A 24,904-nucleotide genomic window follows, 5' to 3' on the forward strand; every position below is an offset into this window, starting at 1 on the left:
TGTTGATCTTCCCCATATGACTGATGCTAGATCAGAAAATAAGTTTGAAAGCAGTGCCTGTACCAATCTAAAGTACTGGATTGGAGCGTATGTCCTTATAGCTCCACAAATAATGCAGGGATGTCATGCAGCAAAAGGTCAGGGCTGGATTTGGACTCCTGGCACTTCTCTATCTGTGTAATTACCAGGTCTATACCCCATCCAATCATCCTCTTTGGGCTTGGCACCTTGGCCATAAGTATAATAGGTTCACATAAATTGTTAATAAACTCAGTTAAGATGCTATAAATAGTCAAACATATTGCTGTTATTTGAATAATCATGTTCCCTTTCTTCCATGTTAGTTGTATTATTGCTGTATGACTTTATTACCGCAATAGCTGCCTAGTTATATTTTGACTGCATCACAAATAATGCCAACCTCAAACTTGCCAGTGTCGGCTTTGTCTGTCAAAGCACTTTGTAAACTCTGTTTTTAAAGGTGCTATGTAAAGATGTTATGTTGTGTGAGCATCATGAAGCTCGTTGTCTTTCACAGATTTTTTTCTTCCCAATTATTCAATTTTACAGACAAACTGGATTTGAGAAATAATATCCACTTGTTGAAACAAATATAGTACAGAATAATCAGGATTATTTTTATTAATTCATCTTCAGTTTCAATAATATTACAGAAAAAAACATCCTCTTTATCATATCTATACAGTAGTAGTAGAATGCTGTGTCATTGCTTCATTACAAGTGCTGGTCATAGTTTATAGTATGTGCAGTGTGACACTGAGTTCAGTCCAGTGTTACGAATCACTCAGTACAAAGGCAGTTTAACAAGAACCTGCTTCTTCTTACTCAAATGTATCTATCTGGGATTGATTGGTCCTCCTTGGGCAGGTGCCAGGACAAGCTCTGATGCTGCGTTCATGTCACTATGGGTTCCTGTAAATATGAGCTTCTGGATGTGCAATATAATAAATGTGTTTTAATACAGTTTATTTAAAAAAAAAATTGGATTTGGACTTTTCAGTGAATTTATGTTTGCCTTTCACCCTGTTTTTCCAATTTGTATTACATGACATGAACCCAGCATGAGCCATAGGCAGATGTATGGTGCGCATTGAGGTAACTGGAAAGTTTCTGACATCTGAGCCAGAGGAGTGAATGAGAAGACTGTGTTGGTACCCGAGCCTGGGCTCTGAAAACTCATCTTACGCACCAGTAGTCACATCAAGATCTTTCATAAATGTAGTTTTTAGTCAGATCAGAAGAAGTCCAGACGCTGCACCCTGGTCTCAGGCCTGGAATCAATCCTGCCCAAAGAGAAAGACACCCCCCCACCCCTTTAATGGGCATGCAAGTGTGTGGGAAGGATAAGTGGAGGATGAGGAGAGGAAGGAATGAGTGGAGAGGTGGAGATAGACTGCGTCAGCCTATAAAGAGAGGGTCAAAGGTCAGAAAACACTGACTAGTGTGGTATTCAGGTAAAAATTATTTTGTAGACACAAGGTTCTTATCTGGAAAGAACATTAACTTCAAATGTCTTAACTATGATCATCAGTAGGAATGACATCAGAAAAACTCCAACAATGTCATGTGGGTGTTGTAAAGTAACATTACATTTAAATACGAGCGTTTCCACTATGACCTGAAAGCAGCATCAGACCTTTGACCATGAGGGGTTGTTTGGCACTGATCAATCTGACAGGAAGAATCAGAGGAAGTACAGGGGAGAAGGTCTGGGGCATTAGTGAATGTTTGGAACTCACACACTGCATATGATGCATTTGAATGATCCTTGTTAACTGGTAAACAATTTAAGGTTGGTCTTTAGTCAGCAGGACACTGTAGCTCTACTTGCTTGTTAAATAAACTAGTCATGGGCTGAATCTCACAGAAGGTTTTCTAGATGTCTCAGTGTTGCTCAGACTACAGTACAGTACATCGAGAGAGAAGCGGTCACATGTTGTAGTTTGATTTACAGCCTTGAACTGCACCGACTTCGACAAGCACCTTAACACCATTGTGGTAGAAATACACTAGTTGTACAGTTTACGAGCACCTGATTGTGACATCCTGCTTTCAAGCGATGTCACGTCAGAGTTTCTCTGAGTTTGAAACATGTCTTGTCACTTGGACTTCTGTTGTTCACGTTCGTGTGGTATGTAGGTAAAAACTTGAAAAAAGATGGTGGCTCCTGATTAGCCAAAACACAAAGCAAAGCCAGTGTCAGAGATACGCTGTTGACTAAGTATAGTAATCTTTGGCTGCTGACAGAATGATACTATTCCATATTGTTTTCACTAAATCCCATGAAAAGACCAAAACCAACGATAATATTTGTAATCCTATGTGACACAGTAAAAACCTACACACACATACATACACACTTGCTTCCACACACTGTTCTACTGTCAGAGATACTCAATCTAGCACCAAATGATGAGTCTGCTACTGAAAGCAACCCACAGTAAATGTCCCATTCACTTATGTAGGAACTAAAATTGAAGTAACATATGCTCAGACTACAATACCCAGCTGTTAATGGGTAGAGTTGGAGCGATACATTTTAATGAGTAGTGACAGTGGTAGGTGGGTTCTGTAACATTTGGACAGAGTGTGGCCAGCTGCCAACCCACACGCCCTCACTTCTAGTTTTCAAGTCTTGTCAGAGTATTGTAGTTCAATATTCCATGAGTAGGAGTCAGTTGTTGATTCTGAAAGACAGAACAGAGTGACAGAATGTCACTAACATAATGTTGGTACTTTTACCAAAGTAGAAATGATAATGTGTAAATTTGTGTCTATTTATTTGTACTTACTTCAGTGAGTGTTTCCCTCAGCACTGGTTTTAGTCTTTTCATGACATTTCATGACCATTTGAAAAATATGAAATAAAGTCAGCCATATCTTTTTTAGGTTTTAAAAATGAAGAAAAAATGACAAAGTATAGAAATGTTGCAGTTGTAAACCGTATGTAAATCAAACACCAATTGAATGCAGGGTCTGCGTTGTGTAATATAGCAGCGGGATTTGGATCAGATTTGATGTCGGAGGGTTCTGGTGTGGTGAGTGAGGATGGAAGTCCAGCCTCACTCTGCCTTAAAGCTGAGCCACTTACAAGAGTTTCATGGCTTTCACTGAGCGTCACAATGGGATTCAGGGTCTCAGTATGGTCTCAAAGTGTTATCATACTGTATCTGGACAAAACAATACAAAGGATCCTTTTATTATTATTTTCCTTTTTTGGCAACAAATGTATATATTTTTTTTCTGTACTGGCACAAACTATTTCAGCAGCTTTGATCAGAAGATGTCCTTATAAGCCTTTAGATCAATATTCATGTTAGGGTCAGTGTGTTGTAGGAGGAGATGTAGTAATACTGCAGGGTAAGGAGCTTCTATATCTTAATAGAGGGCGCTAGAACAGAGACAGGAGTAGAAAAAGAAGAAGAAGACGAGGAAGAGGAAGAGGAAGAAGAATAGAAAGAATAGAAAGAATAGAAAGAATAGGAAGAAGAGGAAGAAGAAGAAGAAGAAGAAGAAGAAGCTGCAGAGAGGTCAGGAGAAATGAAGGAAGGAAAGGGAAGTTTACGTCTCTATATCTACCAGGGAAACTCACAAAGCAAATGAACAGGAAAGAAGAGGGAATGGTTACTACTAAGATGATAATATTCAATCAATAATAATAAATAGAATATTAATTAAGAATATTAATAATCATTATCATCAGGATAGTAATAATAATATTACAGAATAAATCTCATATTTTATATATTTCTTTTCACTTTTTTTTTCTTCATTGAAATACAGTGATCTCCTCAGAGCAGACCAATGAGGATTCAGCCCACGCTGGCTCCAATTGGCTGTTGCATATGACATCACAGCTAATGGCGACCAGGTAGACATGCATCGCTTCCTGCCCCCGCCCATATCCTGTCCAGACAGGAAGTCCTGGCACTGCCATGGTTATCGGTAGCGAGTGACATTGAAGTCTGGGGATAAAAGCAGTTTGTTGGATAGTTAGTGTTTTTCCTGCTTTTGTGAACAAAGTGAAACATGTGAAAGGGGAATAAAGCAGATGAGAGAGGGATGTACCTGCATCATAGTCGTCCGATCACCATGACGTCAACGACCTCTCCCTTATGTAGCTCCACATACTGCTCTGTTTTAGGAGGCAACATCAGCAGGCCGTTGGCGCTACGCATTGACATGAGCCTACTGGATACCTGGTTACCTGGAGAGAGACACAGCAATCAAGCATGTCTGAGTAAGTTGTGTGTAAGCCTCCAGAATATGCATAAAATAATAATAATAATTCATATTGTCATTATTATTAAATACTTTTTATATGGCACTTTCCAATAAACAGGTTTGCAAAGTGCTTTAAAGACAAAAATGCATAAACAAGTTCAAGCAAAAGACAAAGGATAAAACACACAAATAATTAAAACCAATTTTCTAAAAGTGTGTTTTAAAAGAGGACACTGGTCTGATTAACAAAGGAAGGTTGTTCCAGTTAGCCCTAACAGTAAAATCCCTACCACCCGGTCTCTAGTCTGGCCCTGGGTATAGAGAGCAACACCTGGCTAGCAGGTCAAAGAGTCAGAGCAGGGTAAAAGGGATGAGGAGGTCTGCAGGGTAGAGCGGTGCGAGAACCATGCGTAAGCATTGCAAAGAATGGGTGTGATGGGATCATATTTTTGTGTTCATGTAAGAACCTTAGCTGCAGTGTTTTGGGTTGAAGGTGAGAAAATGGCATGAAAGTAATGATTTGATCTGGGCAGTACTGATTTGACTGATATCGGATTTGGAAACACAATTCTTGCCTCATGGGTTTGCAATGAAGACCCTATCTAAAATGTGTGTGTATATCCGAGTGTGTGTGTACCTGTGCTCTGTGCCCAGGGCAGTGGCTCCTGGTGATGCCAGGTGAGAATACAGCGGTGATACTCTGGTCGTGGATCCAGCTTAACATCACAGGAAAGCTGAAATACACACACACACAAACACAAGGTTATGGGTATGTTACATATCTGTCCAACTTCACTGTTTCTAACTTCTAGGAATAGGATTTAGAAATACCATTTTCATGCCTATATGCTACATATAACAAAATCATTTAACCATACCATACATGAAATGTTTATTGCTAAACTTTAGAGACTCTAGGGTGGAATTGTGTTTCCTTTGCACAAAGCCTGGGTAGCAGTTCCACAGTTTCCTGCCTGGAAAGCTAAGTGGCACTAAGCTGACTGAGCTACTTGTTCCTGTCTCATGTACATGCCCATGGCTCCCTTCATATTAAAATGAAGGTCTGTGTCTGCCTTGCATTCCAGGTATGCATACTTGATCCCTCGTTCTATTCCAGTAGGTGAATTTACTTTATTGTACCTGTAGCATGTGCAGTTTAAGTGTGGTCACAAATTTGGGAAACTTTACATCACAAACAGCACAGCGGACCCCAGTGGACTGGCGGATGCCGACACTATGAATTTGCCTTAACAACCTCCCCAAATATTGCAACTTTTGTACGAATGGGCCTGGACACAGTATATTAGAAAAGGGAGTTAATTATTTTTTTAAACCCACCCTTTCAAACATCTCTATAATTTCTACGACAAAATGGTTGATGTGTGCCATTTTATAAAACGTATTAACAGTTATCTGGCATCTGTGGGAAAACAAACTCCAGTATTTAAATTACTGTTAGAAGAGTTGTTGTCACATTATGATCAACCAACGAGAAGGTCTCTACCCTTAATATATTAATATATAAATTTGAGATTATGGATGAGTGATTGTGTATGTGTATGTGTATGTGTGTGTGTGCGTCTTACCCTAGCTTTAATGATAGTAGGTCTAGGATCCAGAATGCCTTGCATCTTCCTCAGAGCAGGAATCACAAACAGGTTACAAGTCACCACTGCAGACACTGGGTTACCTTTAAAACAACACAACAACATAACACTGGGTTAGTGAGGAGGAAAGCATGGGCACTACCAACAACTGAGATATAAAGTTAGGAGATATTTACTACAATCTACACGAGTGCATATATACAGTGTACAGTGCTGGGTGAATAATGTCTAATTAGTGTCTGCATTGTCTCCCTTTGCATTGAACATGTTGGTGTTGTATTGTACATTCCTGATATAACACAGAAATATCCCTGGGGAATACATTATTTTTGATGCCAGTCATAACCAGCACTGGAGACTTTGTACGAATGCAAAAAAACTAACTGTCACCAAGTTTTGGAGTAACTCCCAATGCAAGAGCAATAGAAGGTTGACTAAGCCACTCAAGCAGGTTTCAGATAGGAACTCTGGAGGATGTCTGGAGCATTAAGTCTGGACATTGGGCTGGAGCTTTAACGTGAGAGGCAGATCAGCAGGAAGAGGCAGGATGTAACGTGTTAATTCCGCTGCGGAGATCATGTGCTTTGGTTTACAGCACATTGAAACAAGTGTTGCCAAAAACTCTCTAAACATCTTTGTCGACGTCCTATACATGAGTTGCTCCTCTGTTTCTTACTGAGATATTTGTTTTCCTTTTTGCATTTGTCCATTTTTTGAATGTTAGAGATGTCATTAATACCCCAACTCGCTTGCAATTAATCCTGAAGAGGATCTCATTCTGTGTTCTCACATCGGTTTTTCGCCGGACTCTCTGCAAGCTTTTTTACTTGGGGGCCAGACAGAGAAAGTCCGGAGGCTCTCACTTGGACATTTGCGTTCACACTTACAGCCCCTGTGGAAAAACTCGAGAGTTCAGTGCATATCTGAAAGCAGCTTTATTGTGTTGAAGCAGGCTCCAGCTAATAAGAGCATTACGAACCAAGGTGCAAACGAGGATATGGAACTATTGTCTGTGCGGAGCTTTAATTTTTTTCTCCCAACTCCTCATGTAGTATTTTCTTAACATTTTATGAAAACAAATGTTGAGATCTTCCAACTATTGCTGTTTCTCACAGCATTACCAAATATGTATCTTATTCTATTAATTATTCTGGTAGTTTCTCTAGAACAAGACACATAATACTTTAAAAGATTTAGCTGTGCCTCAGCTTTACCAGTTTAAGGACAAAGAGAAGTAGGTGTTGGTCCAGGCAGTGTCCTATTCAGAAGAGAGGATGACTCCTATAAAGCCATAATCATGGTTCTCTAAAGAGTCATGTACACGTTTCTGTGGGTCTATGCAGACAAGGGCATTATGGGTTACCATAGTTCAAAGAGGATTTGCAAGACTTAACGACACAAATCCTCAATATGAGCAAAAACAACTTGTGTGGACCAGTATGACTGTATTACTGATGGCCAGGTCAAGATGCTATTCGACAGAACACAGCAATGAGGACAAATGGCTGGTTATTGTGGTTAAGCAAAAGTATGCATGAATATCCAGTAATTTTCCAGGTTACAGTGAGTATGGGTATCAATATATTTACATGCATCATGTTTTCAATCAGCTGAGGGTTACCTGAGGTTGAAAGTTTGTACTTTGGGCTTGGGCAAAGATGATACCCAAAATACATTTAGGGTTTCACAGCATTGCCTGCAGGCAGCATAAGGAGACTGCAATATACTTATATTTACTTTGTATCCAGAGCAATTTGCACCTAATGCTGCTTTAAAGGTGATTCTATCTTTACCTATTTATATTAATTTATTTCTCTCTGTATTGTAAACTAAATGCAACAAAATTCTGTTCAAGTAACACTTGTCTGTATAACTTCGAGTGACAGCTGATGATTTGGTGCTTTAACAGTTAGATGTAGCTGTACAATTTTTAAGTGTAGCCAATAGCTTCTTAAAACAAGCGAATCTCTTCATACACACACCCTGTAAACATAATGTGTTGCATCTGTCTGTTGCTTACTGGTGAAAAGTTCTAATGTGAGAGCCTACTCTACATTTGACCAGGTCAAACCTACAATGCCAACTAACATGTGATGCTATGCAGCTACAGAAAAAAAATAAATCTTAAGAAAACTAGAGTATTCAAAGGAACCATCTCACTACCTGATCAATATCATTATGATGATTTATCAAAATAAAATCGCAGAAGTTTTTGAGTTAAGCTCCAGAAATGAAATGGTTACAGATACATTCTGATCAAAAGTAGGCTCAGGTATCCTTTATTTGCTGTGAATGTGTATGCAACATTCATGTTATTTAGTTGTTTTACAGTTGTCTGTATTCAATGTTGCAGAAATGAGTCAGTACTTGGATAAAACTCACGTTTGATTTGGTGATTTGGAATAGAGGTGTTAGCTAATGATAGCATGCAACCAGCTACAACCAGCCACTTAAGAGATAAGACATGCTGAGTTAGCAGGTCTGTTCAGATGGAGAATGAATTGCTTCAAGAACCGAAGAAGATAAGTTCAGAAAGATAAAACCTGAAGTTAGACTGTCTATTACAGAAACAGTTGGACCTTTGCGTCTTTGAACACTAACGAATAACTCAATAAGACCATGAGGCCCTTCTCTGGCAAAATTTGAAAGACGTGTGGCATCACATCACTTTAGCCAATGATCTTTAAGCTACAACTGTCACCAGTTTGTGTGTGTCTGCTACTAAGTGCTTCTGACTATGAGCTGCAGTTGCTTTTATGTTGAAGGTTACTCTAAGGAAATGAAGACAAAAATAAATATCTTGTACATCCTTGGACATCTTCTTGTTCGTTCTGTCTTAAATTTCAAGTTTCAATTCTTAACTTCAGTTACTTGTCACATAAACACCTGATTCATGAATTGGGATTATGACTGAGCCAACACATACAGTTGGTTACATGTACTTAACTGAACATGGTTTCATATGAATAATGACAGTGTATGAGGAGCCAAAACAGTTCTGATCAAACAGGGTCTAGGTGATTGGACTTATAGTGAGATACACACTTAATGACAACACTGACACAACACACAAAAGCAGTAACATCAGATATAAACGGTACCTGGCAGAGCAAAGATGAGTTTCCGAGCTCCATCAATGTCAGCTGTGGCAAAGGTAGTAGGAAGACTGAAAAATAGAAACACGCAGATGGTCATTTTACTTTTACTAGCTGTGATCATATCAGTCCATACGTGCATATACAAAATGGACGTAGCTTCCGGGTCCAAAAGAACAAGCCTATACGGAAGTGCTTAAAGTGTAATACTGCAGAGATCCAGCAGGGGCTGGGTCAAACTGGCTCCAGGAAATCTCTGGCTCCTTAGACAGCCATTGGAAAAAACGACAATTTCTCAAGAAATTGTCCCACCTGTGATTATGGTCTCATCACTAAATACTTTCCTTCTTAACAGAGATCTAGTAGTACATCTGAAAATTATATCGTAATTAATTAGATATTAGAGATTAAAAGCTGTAGATTTGGGGGCGTGTCTGTTTGATTGACACACTCTTGGATGATTGACAGGCAGCAGCTAGGACGGGTCAGACTATGGAGAGATTCATCATGTTTACTTACTTCTCTGACATTTACTTCTATTATGTCGTTATCAGTTGCTGAAGAGGATTTTTACACCGATACTTTTACTGTTTGTACAATTTTCTTTATTAGGGCCTGAGCATTCACAGTGTGATTAAGACCTGTTCTTCAGTAACAACAGACAAGAAGGAGCTGATGTCTCCGGTTTGTTCGGTGAAGAAACTAATGTTTTATAGTCTTTATTTTCACATTTTCACTAAGCTCCAAAAAAGTTACTGTGTGTTTCTATGTGTTCTGACCGGAGAAGAGGAAACTGCTAGCATGCTAGTCACTGTCCCAGTGAATGTTAATTATGATGTAAACCAAGCTAGCTAGTTAGCCAATAGCTTTGCAATGCTGGGCCTACCAGTTCCTTCAGGGCTGCTAACCTGTGTTTACCGGTTGTTAAAGTTATGCCCTTTTAATTTAAGCAATGTTAACATGACGGCATTTGTTTTGTTTCTGCCACATGTGATTCAGTTTAAATGATGTGAGCTGCTTTAATGTGAGTTATTAAAAGTCCAAGAGGATGTCGTGAAAATTCAGTTTACAGTTTAAATGATATGAGCAAAGAGATTAGTATTGTTTCTCACCAGGGGTCAATAGGAAAAAAAAATCCCATGTTTCCTCCATTTTCAATGTTTAACCCCATCCCCCGTCTTACCCTGGCTTCATAAAGACTCGACCAAAGTGGATCTGAGCATGTAGATCAATATCCAGCACCTGCTTTAGGTAGTCCTGACAGACAAACGTGAAAAACAACAACATTATAAAACTGAACTGAGTCAACAGAAATGAAAAGCAATGATGGCAAATCATTGGTAAAACCTAATAAGCTGTAGTTGTTGCTGTAACTTTACTGGTTCCAAAGATTAATGTATTAGTGAACAATACAATGTTATTTTTTCACTTCATAGTGACATGATGATGATCAAACTGTTTTTTTGATCTATATGATTTTTGGGTCATGTCTACAGTCCTTTAGGACCGAATTGTCTGACTTCTTTATGTCGTCTTCATGACATCACATATAATATGTTTTTTTGATCAACATAAACTTTATATTGACTGTTATTTTCTGAAAATGTTGATTTTTCTGACCATTATTTTGTTGATCTTGACCTTTAACCTTTAAGCTCCAAAAGTTAAGCATCTGGTGATACTGTAAGTTGGCTACCAGCACAACAAAAGAAAACGCAAAGTGGAATCAGGCACATATAAATACCGTGCATAGGGCTTGTCATCTTCCTCATTACATTTCATCTCCTCAACATGGAATTCTTTATTTAGTTAGAAGAGGTGGGTTGTAAGGTTGAGGTACCTTCTCTCCCATGGACACGCCTCCTGAGGTGATGATGACGTCGGCACGACTGATTCCCTCATGGAGAGCTGACAGCAGATCATCAGGGCTGCAGGACACATCAAACCCAGTTTACTAATCCTGAAGAAGCCACTGAGCTGTAAAATGTCTCATGTGGCTGTTGAGAAGCTTTTGCGATGTCTGAGAAAATAACCACACTACAACTGCTGACAAACAAGAGATGAGGCATTTCAAAGAGCATTTACCACACAAGGAGATTGGAAAAAGGTGTCAGTCAAGTTGCATTATGGGAAGTGCAGGATTATGTTTTTTTCTCCTGATCTTTATTAAACTGTAGTCTTTCAGTTTGAAAGCAGGACTTATTTATTTAACGTTCAGATTTTGTAAACACTCAAATATACCCTGCTTCTGCTTAGGTTTGCTTTGCTTGTGCGCTTGCACTCAGATACAGTATTTAAGCACTACTGGTTGGGGGAATTTCGCGCCCACAAAATCCAAGCATTTAAGAGTAGATGTTATATGCGTGCACAAAAGCAGCATGAGCGGCCAAAATCTGTCCAAGCAATATCAACATCTGAGAACAAGCGCACAGTTTGAGCACAAGTAGGGCCTATTTGAGTGCAAAAGCAGGGTTTCTGTGAAAGCATAAAAAAATCTGAATTTAAAATAAATAAGTCCAACTGAAAGATCACACTATGTACAGAGTCCCTCTTTTTCTGCCATGGATACTCAAAGTCAGGATATGTGCCTTTGCAGCTTCAGTTTTGACCCTTGTTTTTTAGATTTATTTGAAAATTAAGGTCCAATTCAACTTCACCTCTTCCCCTTCATTTTGCATGTTCATGTGTAGGTGATAATCCCATATTTTGACATATTCTTATATTGCATCCCCCCCTTATTGAAGATACACAATGCACCTGATTTAACTAGTGTATTGCAGTGATGTAACAGAACTGAACCTCTAATAACAAAGCATCCTGGCAGGGTTGCATACCGAACCCTGATAGCGAACTGACGCTGTGAGCTTTTGATTTATATGAGAGATAATGCAGAGCATCCAAGCTTTTCAATTTCAAATGTCATTATCATAGATTAATATTGATATAATAGGGTTGTCACTTTAGTAACTGCAAACAATAGCATTGGTTTATTCAAGATCTTAACAATGTTATTACACTGACAACCCGGCAAAACTTTTTGTTGCGTCTGTTTACATCGACGACTACTGATGTAACAGCTTCTTGAAGTGCTGTTCACATTCGTAGTGGAAGATTTTGACCACTACCCCTATTAGCTCCATTTCATGGGGCAAAATAACCCTTGAAAACAAGGGGTAGGTGTAGGGAGAAGGGGGGAAATGGGATTGGGCCTAAATCTCTTGTTTTTTTGATCAGGCTTTATGAAAGTGGAATATTAAATCAAAGAAGAAGTATTTTAACTATATAAATTTGAAGTTAATATAATAAGACTGGTCAAGTAGAATTACCACCAAGTAGAACTGTTTGTCTCAACCAACCAGTCAAGGTGTAGGAATAGCGTTAAGAAGTTAGAGTGTTACATTTTTGCCAGAGGAACATTATGATGTCACAGTAAAGTGTCTTTGACCTTTGACCAACCAATCTAATCAGGGCATCTTTGAATCTAGGTGAAGAATTTGAAGACATTTATTCAGGGCATTAATGAACCTTTAAGAACTTGGAAAGAATGGATGGAGAAACCATCTCCAGCACAGAGTTATAATCATTATGATCCAAAGGTTCAAAATAAATATCAGTTGTTGGGCAAAATATTTCAGCACAAAACTGTAAATGATTGGATACTATTGCTACATGTCCTGAATCTCAGATGTTCTTTGTCAAAATAAACGCTCATACTTGTCTCCAACGATGCCCAGGTTGATGGTGGGGTAGCCATGCTCCTGAATGGTGGCCAGAAGAGTGGAGCGGTTAGAGTCTCTGATCTTCCCTGGGTGGAGGTCATCCTCTGGATTCAACAGCTGCACACACACACACAATCACACATAGACAGATATAAACAGCTAGTATCTGGAATCAGTGACCAACAGAAAGTCTAAGCGCAAATATCTAAATAAAGGTCAGAGTGTGATTGCATCTGTTTATTGGCATGTACCTCATTTCCAGTGGACATCACAGCCACCACAGGAAACTTGTGCACGCTGACCTCAGTCACTCCAACTGTAGCCAGCAAGCCAATCTCTGACGGACCCATGTGTGTTCCTTTAGACAGCACACACTCGCCTCGCCTGATGTCGTGACCTATTGGCCTTTGGAACACACACACACACACACACATACATACATACATACATATGTTACATGAATAGATAACAGTGGCTTTCTAATGCAGCTTTAATAGCAATTGTCTTCCACTAGTTTTTTTGTTTTACCTGATGTCCTGTCCTGGCCGGGCCTGAACCATAATCCTCACCTCCAACTCCTCTGTGCCCTGTAACGGACAAATGTTCAACATCACCATACCCACTAAGAAAACAGATGCTGTCCATAGACAGCAGTAAAGTAGTGAGTGATCAGAAAACATCCAAAGTGGTGTTATTACATCCTCAGACTCCCTCAGCAGCTCAGTATCTTCTACTTGGACCACAGCATCAGCTCCACATGGAATGGGAGCTCCGGTCGTCACCCTCATCACCTGACCTGGCATCACTGTATGGGTGGGCTACACACAACACACCCCAACACAAACACATACACACAAAATTGACTTAGTCTGATAGTTGTGAAGTGTTTCTTGGATAACACTTCATTTTATGTTTACTTCAGAAATCATTTGAGCAGAGTATACAGTAAAATATTGTGATATGGTGCAGAAGTCAAATTAGTAGCAAGGCAGTTAACGGGTAGAAGTGGTAGTCATAGCTTTAGATTTACTACTGCAAAATTAAAACAGTGACATTTGTTCGTGTTGTACGTGTATTTCAACATAATCTGCTGCAGTTGTTACTCTTTGTAAGTTGCAGGAACTACAGTAGACAAAAGATAATCCTTATATCTTCCTAATAACGAGATCTATTCAGGAGGGGATGGAAGATCGAGTTACCAGCAGAACTAAGGCGGTCTCATCTGCTACTATAGAAGTTAAACTACTCATTTCTAAAGCACAGGAATGAATCTCAGGGGTCAAAGACGCAGAAAATAAACTCCTAACTTGAGTTAAGATTAATGTGATTAATGTGATTAAAACACAGCTGTCTGAAAATGTGTCAATAGATAGTGGGTGATTTTCACAGCAGCTGTTATCCACAGCTGTATTACTATAGTTATACTGTATAATAACTTTCTCCTTCCATTCATTTAATCCCTGCAGCCACCTGAAGGAAGCAGGACAGATATTTATCATAGATGTGCAGCCTGCATCCCACCATTGGGGATCTAATCTATGCTCAAACTAAGCTCCTTAACCACCACATCTTCTCCCATTCAGAGACGTCCCCCATTTTCTCCTTTCCCTTGGCTGTCTCTCTCGCTAACACTACTTGAACCGCTGGCAAGTTGGTTTAAACCACCCAGGGTGTCCTTGGTCATCAACAAAGTCCGGAGGCGAGAAGCATCTATTTCCTATGACATTTCTGACTAAAATGTGTGTGCTGCCAATGGAGTTGTAGCTAATAGCTTGACAACGTAGTTCACTTAGCTTTAGCAAGCTAATTGGTATGTGGCGTGTGTGGGGCGGTGGAGAGGTACTAGGTAGGCAAGTCTTAGCCCCGCCTCCCAGCACTGCGTTCTCAAAGCAGTTTTTTAAAAAGAAACTTGAAACTACAAACCCCACCGGTCAGACACAACTTGATATGCCGACAATGTGTTCAAAAAACGTCAAATAAACAAGATTCATTAATACTGAGCATCACTGTTTCATTTTCCAGTGTTTATGACAACAGCACTGTGTCACATTTCCTCCATTCTGGTTGAATGACATTGGCTCTGACTGTGAAAATCATCTGTTTGTGTGGCGCAATGTCTCATCCTCCTGCAAATTCAGACATTCGTTCATTTCTACTGCCATATCTATTCTGAAGTCAGGCAGATGGGGTAAGGGTTTGGTGATGTGTTGTATTTTTATGTTTATTATTTTGGTTTTAATTGTATTTGTTCAACAATATTTCATTTATTCAAGAATTGTGAGGTCAACTGGGGACTACTATCTTTCTCTCGAATCTTTGACATTCAATAAGGGGACAGTTAGGCTTTGGCAGACGTATGTGCCCTGTTCAGCAGTATTACTCCCAGTAGTTATAGTAGTGGAACTGTTTTACACATGCTAACAGTTATGTTGTTGACAGTGTGAGTAGCTGTGTTGCTAAACAAAGAATGCTAGATACTAGATACAGTTCAAGGCATGATCTCTAAATTAGTGTTAATGTGTTAGAGCTGACCTGTTGACCAGCCTGTGATTCTCCCATGATGAAGCGATCTCCGGGGCCATCAGCAGCTACAGGTCAATGAAAATGATGTTAATCCAGTTAATTGTGAAAATTAGACGATTATTGATTCTTTAAACTTTGTGTGGTAACTAAGATGACAGGTTACAGTTTGATCTTAAATTCACTCAGTGTCAGCACGTTAACAAACATACAGTAAATGAATAGATAGAATTAACTTTCATGGATGCTCCATCACATTAATCTGGTGTAAAATATGATATCGGATTCGTGGTCTCACCTCGCACTGCATAGCCATCTTTAACAGAGGCGGGGAACGGAGGAAGGTTGTCTTTGGCGTAGATGTCCTGAGCGAGCACTCGACCCAAACCGTCTGAAGAGAGCAGCCACCAACCAGTAACAACAAAAGTATACACAAACGTGAATGTGTGTATAGTTGACAGTTGAGCACCAAACTGCTGCAGACTACTGATATAAGTTCCTCCTCTCCTCTTGGTTCTTAAAATAGCGGCAGACAGAAAGAAGACAGGTAATGTGATGGGACTCACCTCTGTAGTTAATGACTTCAACTCCCAGAATAGGTGTCATCTCTAGAACAGTGATGAAGGCTTTGTCCATGGACGTCAATGGGAAAGGGGACATGCGATGACGACGTGCCACTTTACTAATGTCCACTGCACTGTGGCCTGCACACACACACACACACACACACACACACGCACACACACACACACACACGCACACACACACACACACACACACACACACACACACACACACAGAATGGGTGTGATTAAATGGTTAATATGCTGCTCTAGATGGTAAATGGTCTGTTTTTAAAGAGCGCTTCTCTTTTCTTGATGACCAATCAAAGTGCATCACACTACAGAATTGCCTTTCACTATTCACACACACATACATTCCAACAGTTCATCTACTTGGCTCAGCTGTCAGGGTTAATTTGGGGTTCAGTATCTTGGCCAAGGATACCACAGCAAGAACGCGGAAGGGGGAGACTGTGATTGAACCGCTGTCCTTTAGGATCTGACCTGCTCTACCTCCTGGACAATAAGAGTAATCCGGCCTCGTACTTCTAGGCCCCGATCAAGCTAGCTATAAGAAACAACTAGATGGCCCTTCTCGGTGTGTATACATGGTAGAACCACGGAAGGAAACCGAAGAGGATGTTGTCAGAGGAAACAAAGACAAGAAAAGAGAAACCGAGCAGGTGAGAAACTGAATAAGAGTGAATATCACAGCATATTCCACTCGTTGGCGAGAGCTTAAAGAGGCCATAGGATACAGGAAAGATGTGGGCCTGATGTTGTTGTAGTTATCAGACAAGTGCAAAGTGTTTGGTTGTGTAAGTGAAGTTGTCAACTCGCTAGTTTAGCATCAGAAGCTGGTAAACCCATTTCCGGCAAACAATTCGATGTGATAATGCTCGCACATCGATAAAAGAGTCTTCGACTTGCTTGCTGTGTTTGCTTCTATGCTACTGTTCTATACCTATGTTCTATGTTGAAATGAGTATATGTGGTCCTTTGGCTTTGCTCTTTTTCTTTTTCAGGGTCTTGTATGCCCGTCTCGGGCTGAGAATATAATGTGTATGACACAATAGTAAAAACCTAACAGTTAATCAATAAATAAACTGTATATTATGCAGTGCTCTGTTTACTGTGAGGCAGATACCAAAAAGTGGTCTTCTTGACTAATGCATCAAGTAATTGACTTTTGGAAGGACAGCCTCCACACACACGCGTGCGCACAAACACACGCACACACACGCACACACACACACACACACACACACACAGATTGAACTTACTTGCTCTCAGAATGTTCTCATTACTGCCACATCGTGACTGAACCTGCAGAGAGACAAACATATATTATATGCTCCTTCATGACAGGACAATCTGCTTGCAAAGGTTTGAAATGTTGATTAGTGTCTCACACACACACGACCTTGAAGTATGAATAACATAAATTTTAGCTCTTTGTCAAATTCCCTGATCCCACAGAACAACACGGGATTAACAGCGACAAGAATGAGTTCAGGGTTTGACTTATATATCAGCTCCACTCTGTCCTTTCATCAGATATAAGATATAAGGCAGTTATTCATCTTTGCTATGAAGGAAGTTCCTGACACAGTTTTCAAAGCCTGCAGTGACATTTTACTTTCTTAATTTATCAGATCTGTTCATTCACTAGTTCATCAATACTTGTTCTGCTCCATTGTGTAATTATTAACGCTCTGCTCTGGCATATATAGCTCCTTTAAAAAAGATAAGTAAAACAACTAAAATATAAAAATAAATATATTCTTAAATAAAGTCAATAAGGGTGTAACGCTACACAAAAATCACGGCTCGGTACGTTCCTCGAGTTAAGTTCATGGTTCGAAACTGAGTTAACTGAGCAGATTGTGGCTGTGTCTTTCTTACCTTAGTAAATTTTAAAAGTGAAATATCAAAGTAAACACTCTCATAAATAAATAAATATCCATAAAGGTGCAGCATGTAAACAATTAACTGTACTTAAACTGCACTGTTATTGTATTATATGATTATTATTATTAAATATTTTAATTTTCTTATTAACTTATCCACATTGTTTGCAGAGAGGGTTTGATGCCCTGCTGGTACTAACTAGGTCTCTGCTGTGGAGAACTCTGACACTAGGTACAGAGGTTTATAAAGACTGACTATAAATTACTTGCTGGCTGAAATGCGGACAAGACAGAACCTTAAAACATCATGTCCGCTGCTATAAAAACCCATATGTCGCTCGTTATTGCTTTGACACAGTCTGAATTATTTGCAGATGGCAGCTTTAATGCAGTGGAGAGCTGGGTTTGCTCTGAACTTGTTTTCTCTGTGTTTTTTCCAAAGATATTGGACATCACTCTGGTGATGCCATTTCAAACGAGTCAGCATGTTCGATGTGTTACCAGCTACATATCTGATAGCAGTTGTGCCATGTCCCACTCGTCTGTGACTGTCATCATTATAGTGACTGTGAAACTGAAGTGTTCCCAAATAGCAGACTTATATGATGAGGGAGGGTCTTCACGCTCCTGTTTGTCTGCGGTCGCTATGACCACAAGCCAACAGCACATCCGGTCCTTCACTAAATTTGTCCCTCGGAAATGTAAAACGCACACAAATAAGTTCCACGCATGGACTCGCCGCATTCGTTCGGTACACGTGCGACGTGCCTACCGAACCGAGGGGCCCGTACCAAAAATCATCGGTTAAGATACATGTTACACCTCCAGATCAGAAAACAGGGGTGATTCTTAATGATAAAATATTCAAGGAAGGATAGAAATACGACCCGCATATTATATAAGCTTACGGTATGGTGTTCTCTTCAATTGAGTTACATTTCAAGTTAAATCAAATTAATGTAAATCAAACATGGTCTTAAGGACAATTCAAGCATAATTTAAATTGTTGCAGTTATCCTGTTTACATTGGGAATATATGTATATGATTTATATAATATTTATATTTGGGTTTTCCAAACCTGAAAATCCCTTTCACTCCCATTCAACTCCAAAAGACTTTTAATTTGTAAAATGTTATCCATCACTTGGAGCGAGAGGCCAGTAGTCACGACTGAGAAAGATTTAAGATTATAACAGCCAACTGCTTTATACTACTAGTTAATACTGCTTTGTGTATTTGATGACCAAGTTAAGACAGTTTGAGAGTCACAATAAATATATAAACCAATCTATAACTCTTAAGTTTTAGTAATAGTCTTAGTTTTTACAGTGGGAGCAAACAAATTATTGTTTGCTTTTGAAGTTATAGGAAAACAAATGAGTTACCTCTTCTTTACTGGGAGTCTGTTGTTAAGTGTTTTCCAATAAAAAAGAGTAACGCAATCATGCAGGAACTTTCCATTTTTCATCAATTTATTTAGCAAACTTATTTATTATTTAAAAGTCCATTTTCAGGATTTATTATTTCTTTATGCTCATTTTTGTGTGGCTGCCTTCATGAAAGTTAGTGTATACCTTGGGTGTCGGGCAGGAGGCGGTAGAAAGGCGGGAGGTTGCCTGTGTCGCCCGGGGTGACTCGGAAGGGGTGGAGCTTAAAGAGGCTGAATCTCGAGGAAGCACCTGAACGCCTCGAGAAATGATCGAGTCCGGGATCTAGACACACACACAATGTGGTTGTTGTTTTTTTACAAACATGTGGACAAACTTCACCAACATAGACACCAATATCATCCATGTTTCCCTATGACTTATGACACTTAGAAGAAAAGTAACAGTGATGGCACTGATAAATCGGCTGAATACATTTAAATTTTTACTTAATGACATGTGTAAACTTGCCTGCAGAGTCTTAAACTATATTTATATCCACACAATATATTCTGACTTATCAGTTGTTAGTAAATACAAAAATATCAATCTGATGGTATTTAACTCAGGTTCATTATCAATTACATAGTAAAGAAAATTGTTGCAGGGGATCAGTAATAATGTTTATTTTCTTTCTTTTTATAAAATAAATGAATTTAATTTGAAATGGAATCACAAACACAATGTATAAATGAAATGAAGCATGTGTGCGGAGTAATGAACAAACAGAACCTCTGCAGATGTTCAAATCACATCAGGACTGTGTTTGTGATGAAGGCAAGTTAATTTGTAACTTAGGAAATCAGTCATGGATACTGGAGTGTGCAGCATGTAACAAGGACATGTGGGTGATTTTAGTTTCTGTGCTCTCGTCACTGAATTACCAATGTGACCCACAGGACAATTTACACAAATGTTGAATTATTAATAAGATCCATGGAGAACTTTCCCAGGATGTTTTGCTATAACGTTAATCATCACACCTACAAACTGCTGCTTTCAATCATTATCAATGAGTGAAGGCTCCCATTCTTCATACGATCTTTAATGATCTAAGCAAGGATTAATGTTGTGCCTCTAAACCCATCATGTGAATTCTTATCTAGTCAACAGCAGCCAGAGGATTTATTTGTTCTAGCTGAAATGAAGGCAACATGAGTTCAAAGTCCTAACCAAGATCAGCACTAATCCAGGAGCACCTAACATATGATTGTCCTCATGTTTGTTTGGCATCATTCCTTCAACAAGGCTTTACATTTACATATGATGCAATTACATGTCATACATTCCAAGTGTTTTAAACAACGTAGTTTAAGATTTGAGCCACCTGAGGAAGTGGACCTATTCATACAACACGCTGACAAAAATATGAACAATCAACTTGGAGGAATATTAAAGGAATATTAATTTGTCTTGTACAATGTAATAATGTAGTGCACTGTGGATTTGTCAGAGGGTTTCCACTGTCAACAGCTGGCTTCTGTCGCTGGAAACGCAACTGATCAACCAAAACACCTCAGATGTGAGCGGTGAAAACAGAAACAATGATGTGAAAGAAAACCAAACTCTCCTGAGCTGAAGGCCCCAGCCAAGTTAATTATCTGCGGATTCATCACCTCACTTATATCACTTGAGTGCAGCTTTAAAAGAGCTAAATATAATGTATATTGTAGCATGTTAAAGATAAGAGTGTTCTGTGAAAACTTAACTTTCTCTACATTCCAGATGCTCATTGTGAAATTGTGAAAATGTTGATTCATTTTTGAAAATGTGCTTTTCGGGAATGTGTGTGATTCATCTTGACAAGTCTTTGTTAGTGTGTTACTGACATTATCAGCTGAAAAATGGCACAGGGAGGATGGGTTTGTGTGCGTCTCAGCACGAGTGTCTCACCTGCTGGTCATGAGTACAGGAGCAGGTGTAATGAGTGGGTGGGGCGGGTGTGGTGCCAGGCAGATAGGGACCCCCCTTAGCCATGACCACAGCATGGCTTGTCTGATGGACACACACATGCAGGGAACACAAACACACAAACACTTACAGACAGATGTATGTGGGCACGGACAGACAGGTGAGTGAAATTCAATGGTGAACAGATACAAAAAGTTCACATCTGAATCTAATACCAGCTCCTCTTTAAGATACTTCTAATCATTATCTAAACTGTGCTGTGAATACTCATGACATAAACATTGAATAATCAACATAATCTGCATTAAAACAAGTGCTTTAGATCACAATTACCCCAGGTGTTAAAGGCCTAATGAAATGAAAAATACAAAATGTACAACAGTCACTCACTGAGGATCGTAAATACATAAAAAGCAAGTGAGCTAAAGATACGCTGAAAAGGAGACGTTGGGAAATAATAAATGTGTATTGAGCGAAGCAGCTATGATTCATGTTTTGTCCAGACATATGGCACATGGAAAAGCATGCTAACTTAGCTAACCTCCGTGGTCATGTGACCCTTGTCCGTAGCTTTCTACTGGTGCTCCCAAAGCAATAAAGCAATAATGTCTTTAGAACTTCCACTAAAGAGGTTATGCTTTCACTTTATTGGTTTGTCTTTTAGTTAGCAGGATTACACAAAAACTACTGGACGGATTACCATGACACTGGATGAAGGGTTACAGTATGGGTTAGGAAAGAACCTATGAAATTTTTTCTGCGACTTAATATGTGGTTCCAGAAGTTGTGTTTAACTTTCTCTGCAGCATGTCCCTCATAACTATTTCAATCTATGGAGGTTGTGAGATGCACGTACATATTGTGATGACAGGGAAACAGACTAAAGAGTAAAAGCAAGTTCATGAGTGGGAGAGAGCTGCATTGCATGCCACTTGCAGGTACGCACACAACTGCATCTGAATCTATGAGGTCTGACTGCGTGGACGGTAAAGACTTTATGGATGATAGCGCAATATTAGTTTTTGGTTCATTGTGAAACTTGCAGGACAAATTAGAACATGGCCGGTTTGCAATGCACTTATACCAGGCTTAGAGCCAATAAGAGTGACATCCACCTGCTTATCAATTCGTTTGCAATTGTGAAGCGTTCAACAGTCTGAGAACAAGCTTTTCCAGTATCCAGATACAGACTGCATTTTACCGAGTGTAACTGAGACCTTAATGGCATGTGAAAGGGTACTGGTTTAGCTACCATCATTTCCCCTACTCATCTCCTTGGAAATGTTTTTACTAATATTTCATCAAACAGCAACTTTCTTCAGCTTAACTTAGACTAGTAAAATATTAATTTGAAATTTGAAGAAAAGACATACTGTACATCCTGAAATACTCTGTGGGGCTCTCTCCTCTTTGTCACTAATCTGTGATTTCTGTTTGGAGCAGCATCAGCCTATGGCATTGGAGCAATATCTATAGTGCAGTAGCCTGCTGCTGCAATGACCCAATTTTCCCACAGGGATCATTAAAGTTTCATCTGTCAAGTTTTCAGCAGCAGCTCTGGTGTTCTCGTGTCTCGCCGGACAGTTACCTTGGCAGCAATAGCAGCTGCGGTGATGTGGGAGGAGCCATGCTGGGGATGGTGGTGGTTGTGCACATGGTGACCTCTCCTAATGTCCTCCTCCTCATCTTCCTCTTCCTCACACTGGGTGCCCCGCTCCATGGTGTGCATGTTGTTGTGAGTGTTGATGTGCGTGTTGGCCAGCAAAGAGGAAGGGGACTGCAGCTGCTCCAAAGCGGCATGTGTGTATTTAATTCTGACCGTTGCATCCCGCAGCAGGTCAATGGCATGGGGCAGAGCGGGCAAGATGAACTGAAAACACTCCTAGAGCAAAAAAAAATAAATTATAATAAAAATAATAACAAAATAAAATAAAAAAGAATATATGTATATATATATATATATATATATATGCACACACAGCTGTATTCACTGATTCTTTTTTGCTGCTTGGGACCAGGAAAATCTGAGTTCCCAAGACTGACACATTATTACCAGATGACATATACCTCTTTTCAAAATCACCTGTTATACATGTAAGTGGTGTTAGCATTGACACGTCATGCTCAGACTTCATTGCTATTCCAGTGTTGCTGTTACACTCGAAAGAAGAAGCTAGACTAAGGTCAAACTGCTTGTCAAGCCAAATTAGCGTGTATACGTGTTTTCTTTTTTTTACATTACATTACATTCAGCTGACCCTTTTATCCAAAGCAACTTACAATAAGTGCATTCAACCATGAGGGTACAAACCCAGAAAAACAAGAATCAATTGAGTACAATTTGCTTCAAGAAAGCCAAACTACAAAGTGCTATATGTAAGTACCATATAAGTTTTATTTTTATTTTTTATCCAAGGTATATTTTTACACAGGTAAACTTGCTAAAATAAGGCAAACAAGCTCAAATATAAATCCCAAATGAGCATCAAGTGCTGAAAAATTTAGCACAAGATGAAGTCCCTAGTAAAGTTCAGGACCTACACTTTAGGTCATTACCAAATTAGTGCTCTTCACTGAATTTATTGCCATTTTTGTGAAGTTCTTTCAAACGTAAGTTGCTGTAAATTAAATGAGTGAGGATCTATGTCATTCTGATAAGGTACACAGTAAGCATGGGTGAGTTAAGTCAAAGAAACATACCTGAGAGCCCTTCTTGCTTCCTGGCAGGTTGATGATCAAAGTCTTACCGCGAATACCACACACCGGCCTGGAAACAAGTTAGAAGAGAGCCGTTTAGACCAGAAGGGGACACCACAAACATCATCTGGTTACAATCAAACTCATTAGAAAGTCTTTACCTGGACAGCATGCCGAGTGGTGTAACGTTGAGGGATCCCATAAGCATGGCCAGAGCCATACCTGGGGCCTCTCGCTCTATCACCTCTCTGGTTGCCTACAACATAAACAAAAGGACTCAGACTTTGTTAAAACTTTTCAGGCGTTTATGTGGCCCAAAGATGTTGTTTGTTTCATTTAATTCAGAATATGTTCTTTCAACATGTTTATCATATTTAGACAGGACTTATTAGTTTAGTCTTTCAATTTCTTGTATTTAATCAGTACCAATGAGACAATGGCAGGGTTTTATTGTGTGTACCTCAGGTGTAACATCTCGTGGTGCAAAGCCAGTTCCTCCAGTAGTCAGAATGAGATTCAGCTCCTGTTCATCGCACCACTCCAAAAGAGTGTCCTGCGCACACATAAACCCCCACACAAAGTTAAAACTATACCACGCATCCTTCTCAATTCTATGAATCCAATGATTCCTGCAATGGTTAAGACATATTTATTTTAAGGCACATTTGGGTTAAAATTCCACTGATAATTAACATTTGTCCTGGTCAAGTGTCTTAGAGCAAGACAACAAGCTCTAAGGTGATGCTTAGAACCTCCAGAGAGAATTTCCCCATTAGGATCAACACAAATCTCATATTCTGACTGCATTAAGTGACTATGAGCCCTGTATAGAGGAATCATAACTGGCTGAGTTTTGGATGAAGGACAGATAGTACATTTCAAAAGTGTTAATAGAACTATGTTGAAAAATTTGTAAAACTAAACAAGACTAAAGCATGCAATATGATGAAACGTATTACATTTTTTGCCAGTGAATAAACCAAAGGACAAGCTGCTCAAAAAATGTTTCACAAAGTTACATGACTGTAAGTCATGTTATCTGCAACATGGATCTTTGGGGGCTGATGTTGATACCAATATTGCGGGTAAAATTCCCGATACTTATATACGGGACGAAATATATATCTATTTTTATTAATTGACAATAATTCCTCCGATGTCATTATCAAACCCCTATGACTCAATAATCTTATTTAGACTGGATATTTG

General features: G+C 39.3%; 1 protein-coding gene across 1 annotated transcript in view; it reads right to left on the bottom strand.

Moving 5' to 3' along the window:
• Positions 1-627: 627 nt before the first annotated feature.
• The window catches only part of gphna (gephyrin a), a 30,053-nt gene continuing 5,776 nt past the window's right edge, over positions 628-24,904 (bottom strand). The window contains exons 4-24 of the mRNA XM_061082521.1: positions 24,156-24,248; positions 23,857-23,951; positions 23,699-23,765; positions 22,587-22,880; positions 20,981-21,082; positions 19,235-19,372; positions 17,033-17,075; positions 15,753-15,890; positions 15,485-15,577; positions 15,199-15,254; positions 13,365-13,484; positions 13,195-13,253; positions 12,918-13,071; positions 12,662-12,783; positions 10,788-10,875; positions 10,131-10,204; positions 8,954-9,018; positions 5,832-5,935; positions 4,883-4,979; positions 4,090-4,228; positions 628-3,986 (exon numbers count right to left, since the gene is read on the bottom strand). Coding sequence (XP_060938504.1) covers positions 4,095-4,228; positions 4,883-4,979; positions 5,832-5,935; positions 8,954-9,018; positions 10,131-10,204; positions 10,788-10,875; positions 12,662-12,783; positions 12,918-13,071; positions 13,195-13,253; positions 13,365-13,484; positions 15,199-15,254; positions 15,485-15,577; positions 15,753-15,890; positions 17,033-17,075; positions 19,235-19,372; positions 20,981-21,082; positions 22,587-22,880; positions 23,699-23,765; positions 23,857-23,951; positions 24,156-24,248 — 2,136 coding nt within the window. The 3' untranslated portion in view covers positions 628-3,986; positions 4,090-4,094. The remainder of the gene's footprint in view (positions 3,987-4,089; positions 4,229-4,882; positions 4,980-5,831; positions 5,936-8,953; positions 9,019-10,130; positions 10,205-10,787; positions 10,876-12,661; positions 12,784-12,917; positions 13,072-13,194; positions 13,254-13,364; positions 13,485-15,198; positions 15,255-15,484; positions 15,578-15,752; positions 15,891-17,032; positions 17,076-19,234; positions 19,373-20,980; positions 21,083-22,586; positions 22,881-23,698; positions 23,766-23,856; positions 23,952-24,155; positions 24,249-24,904) is intronic.

Source organism: Limanda limanda, chromosome 12 (genome assembly GCF_963576545.1).
Source record: "Limanda limanda chromosome 12, fLimLim1.1, whole genome shotgun sequence".
Classification (NCBI taxonomy): domain Eukaryota; kingdom Metazoa; phylum Chordata; class Actinopteri; order Pleuronectiformes; family Pleuronectidae; genus Limanda; species Limanda limanda.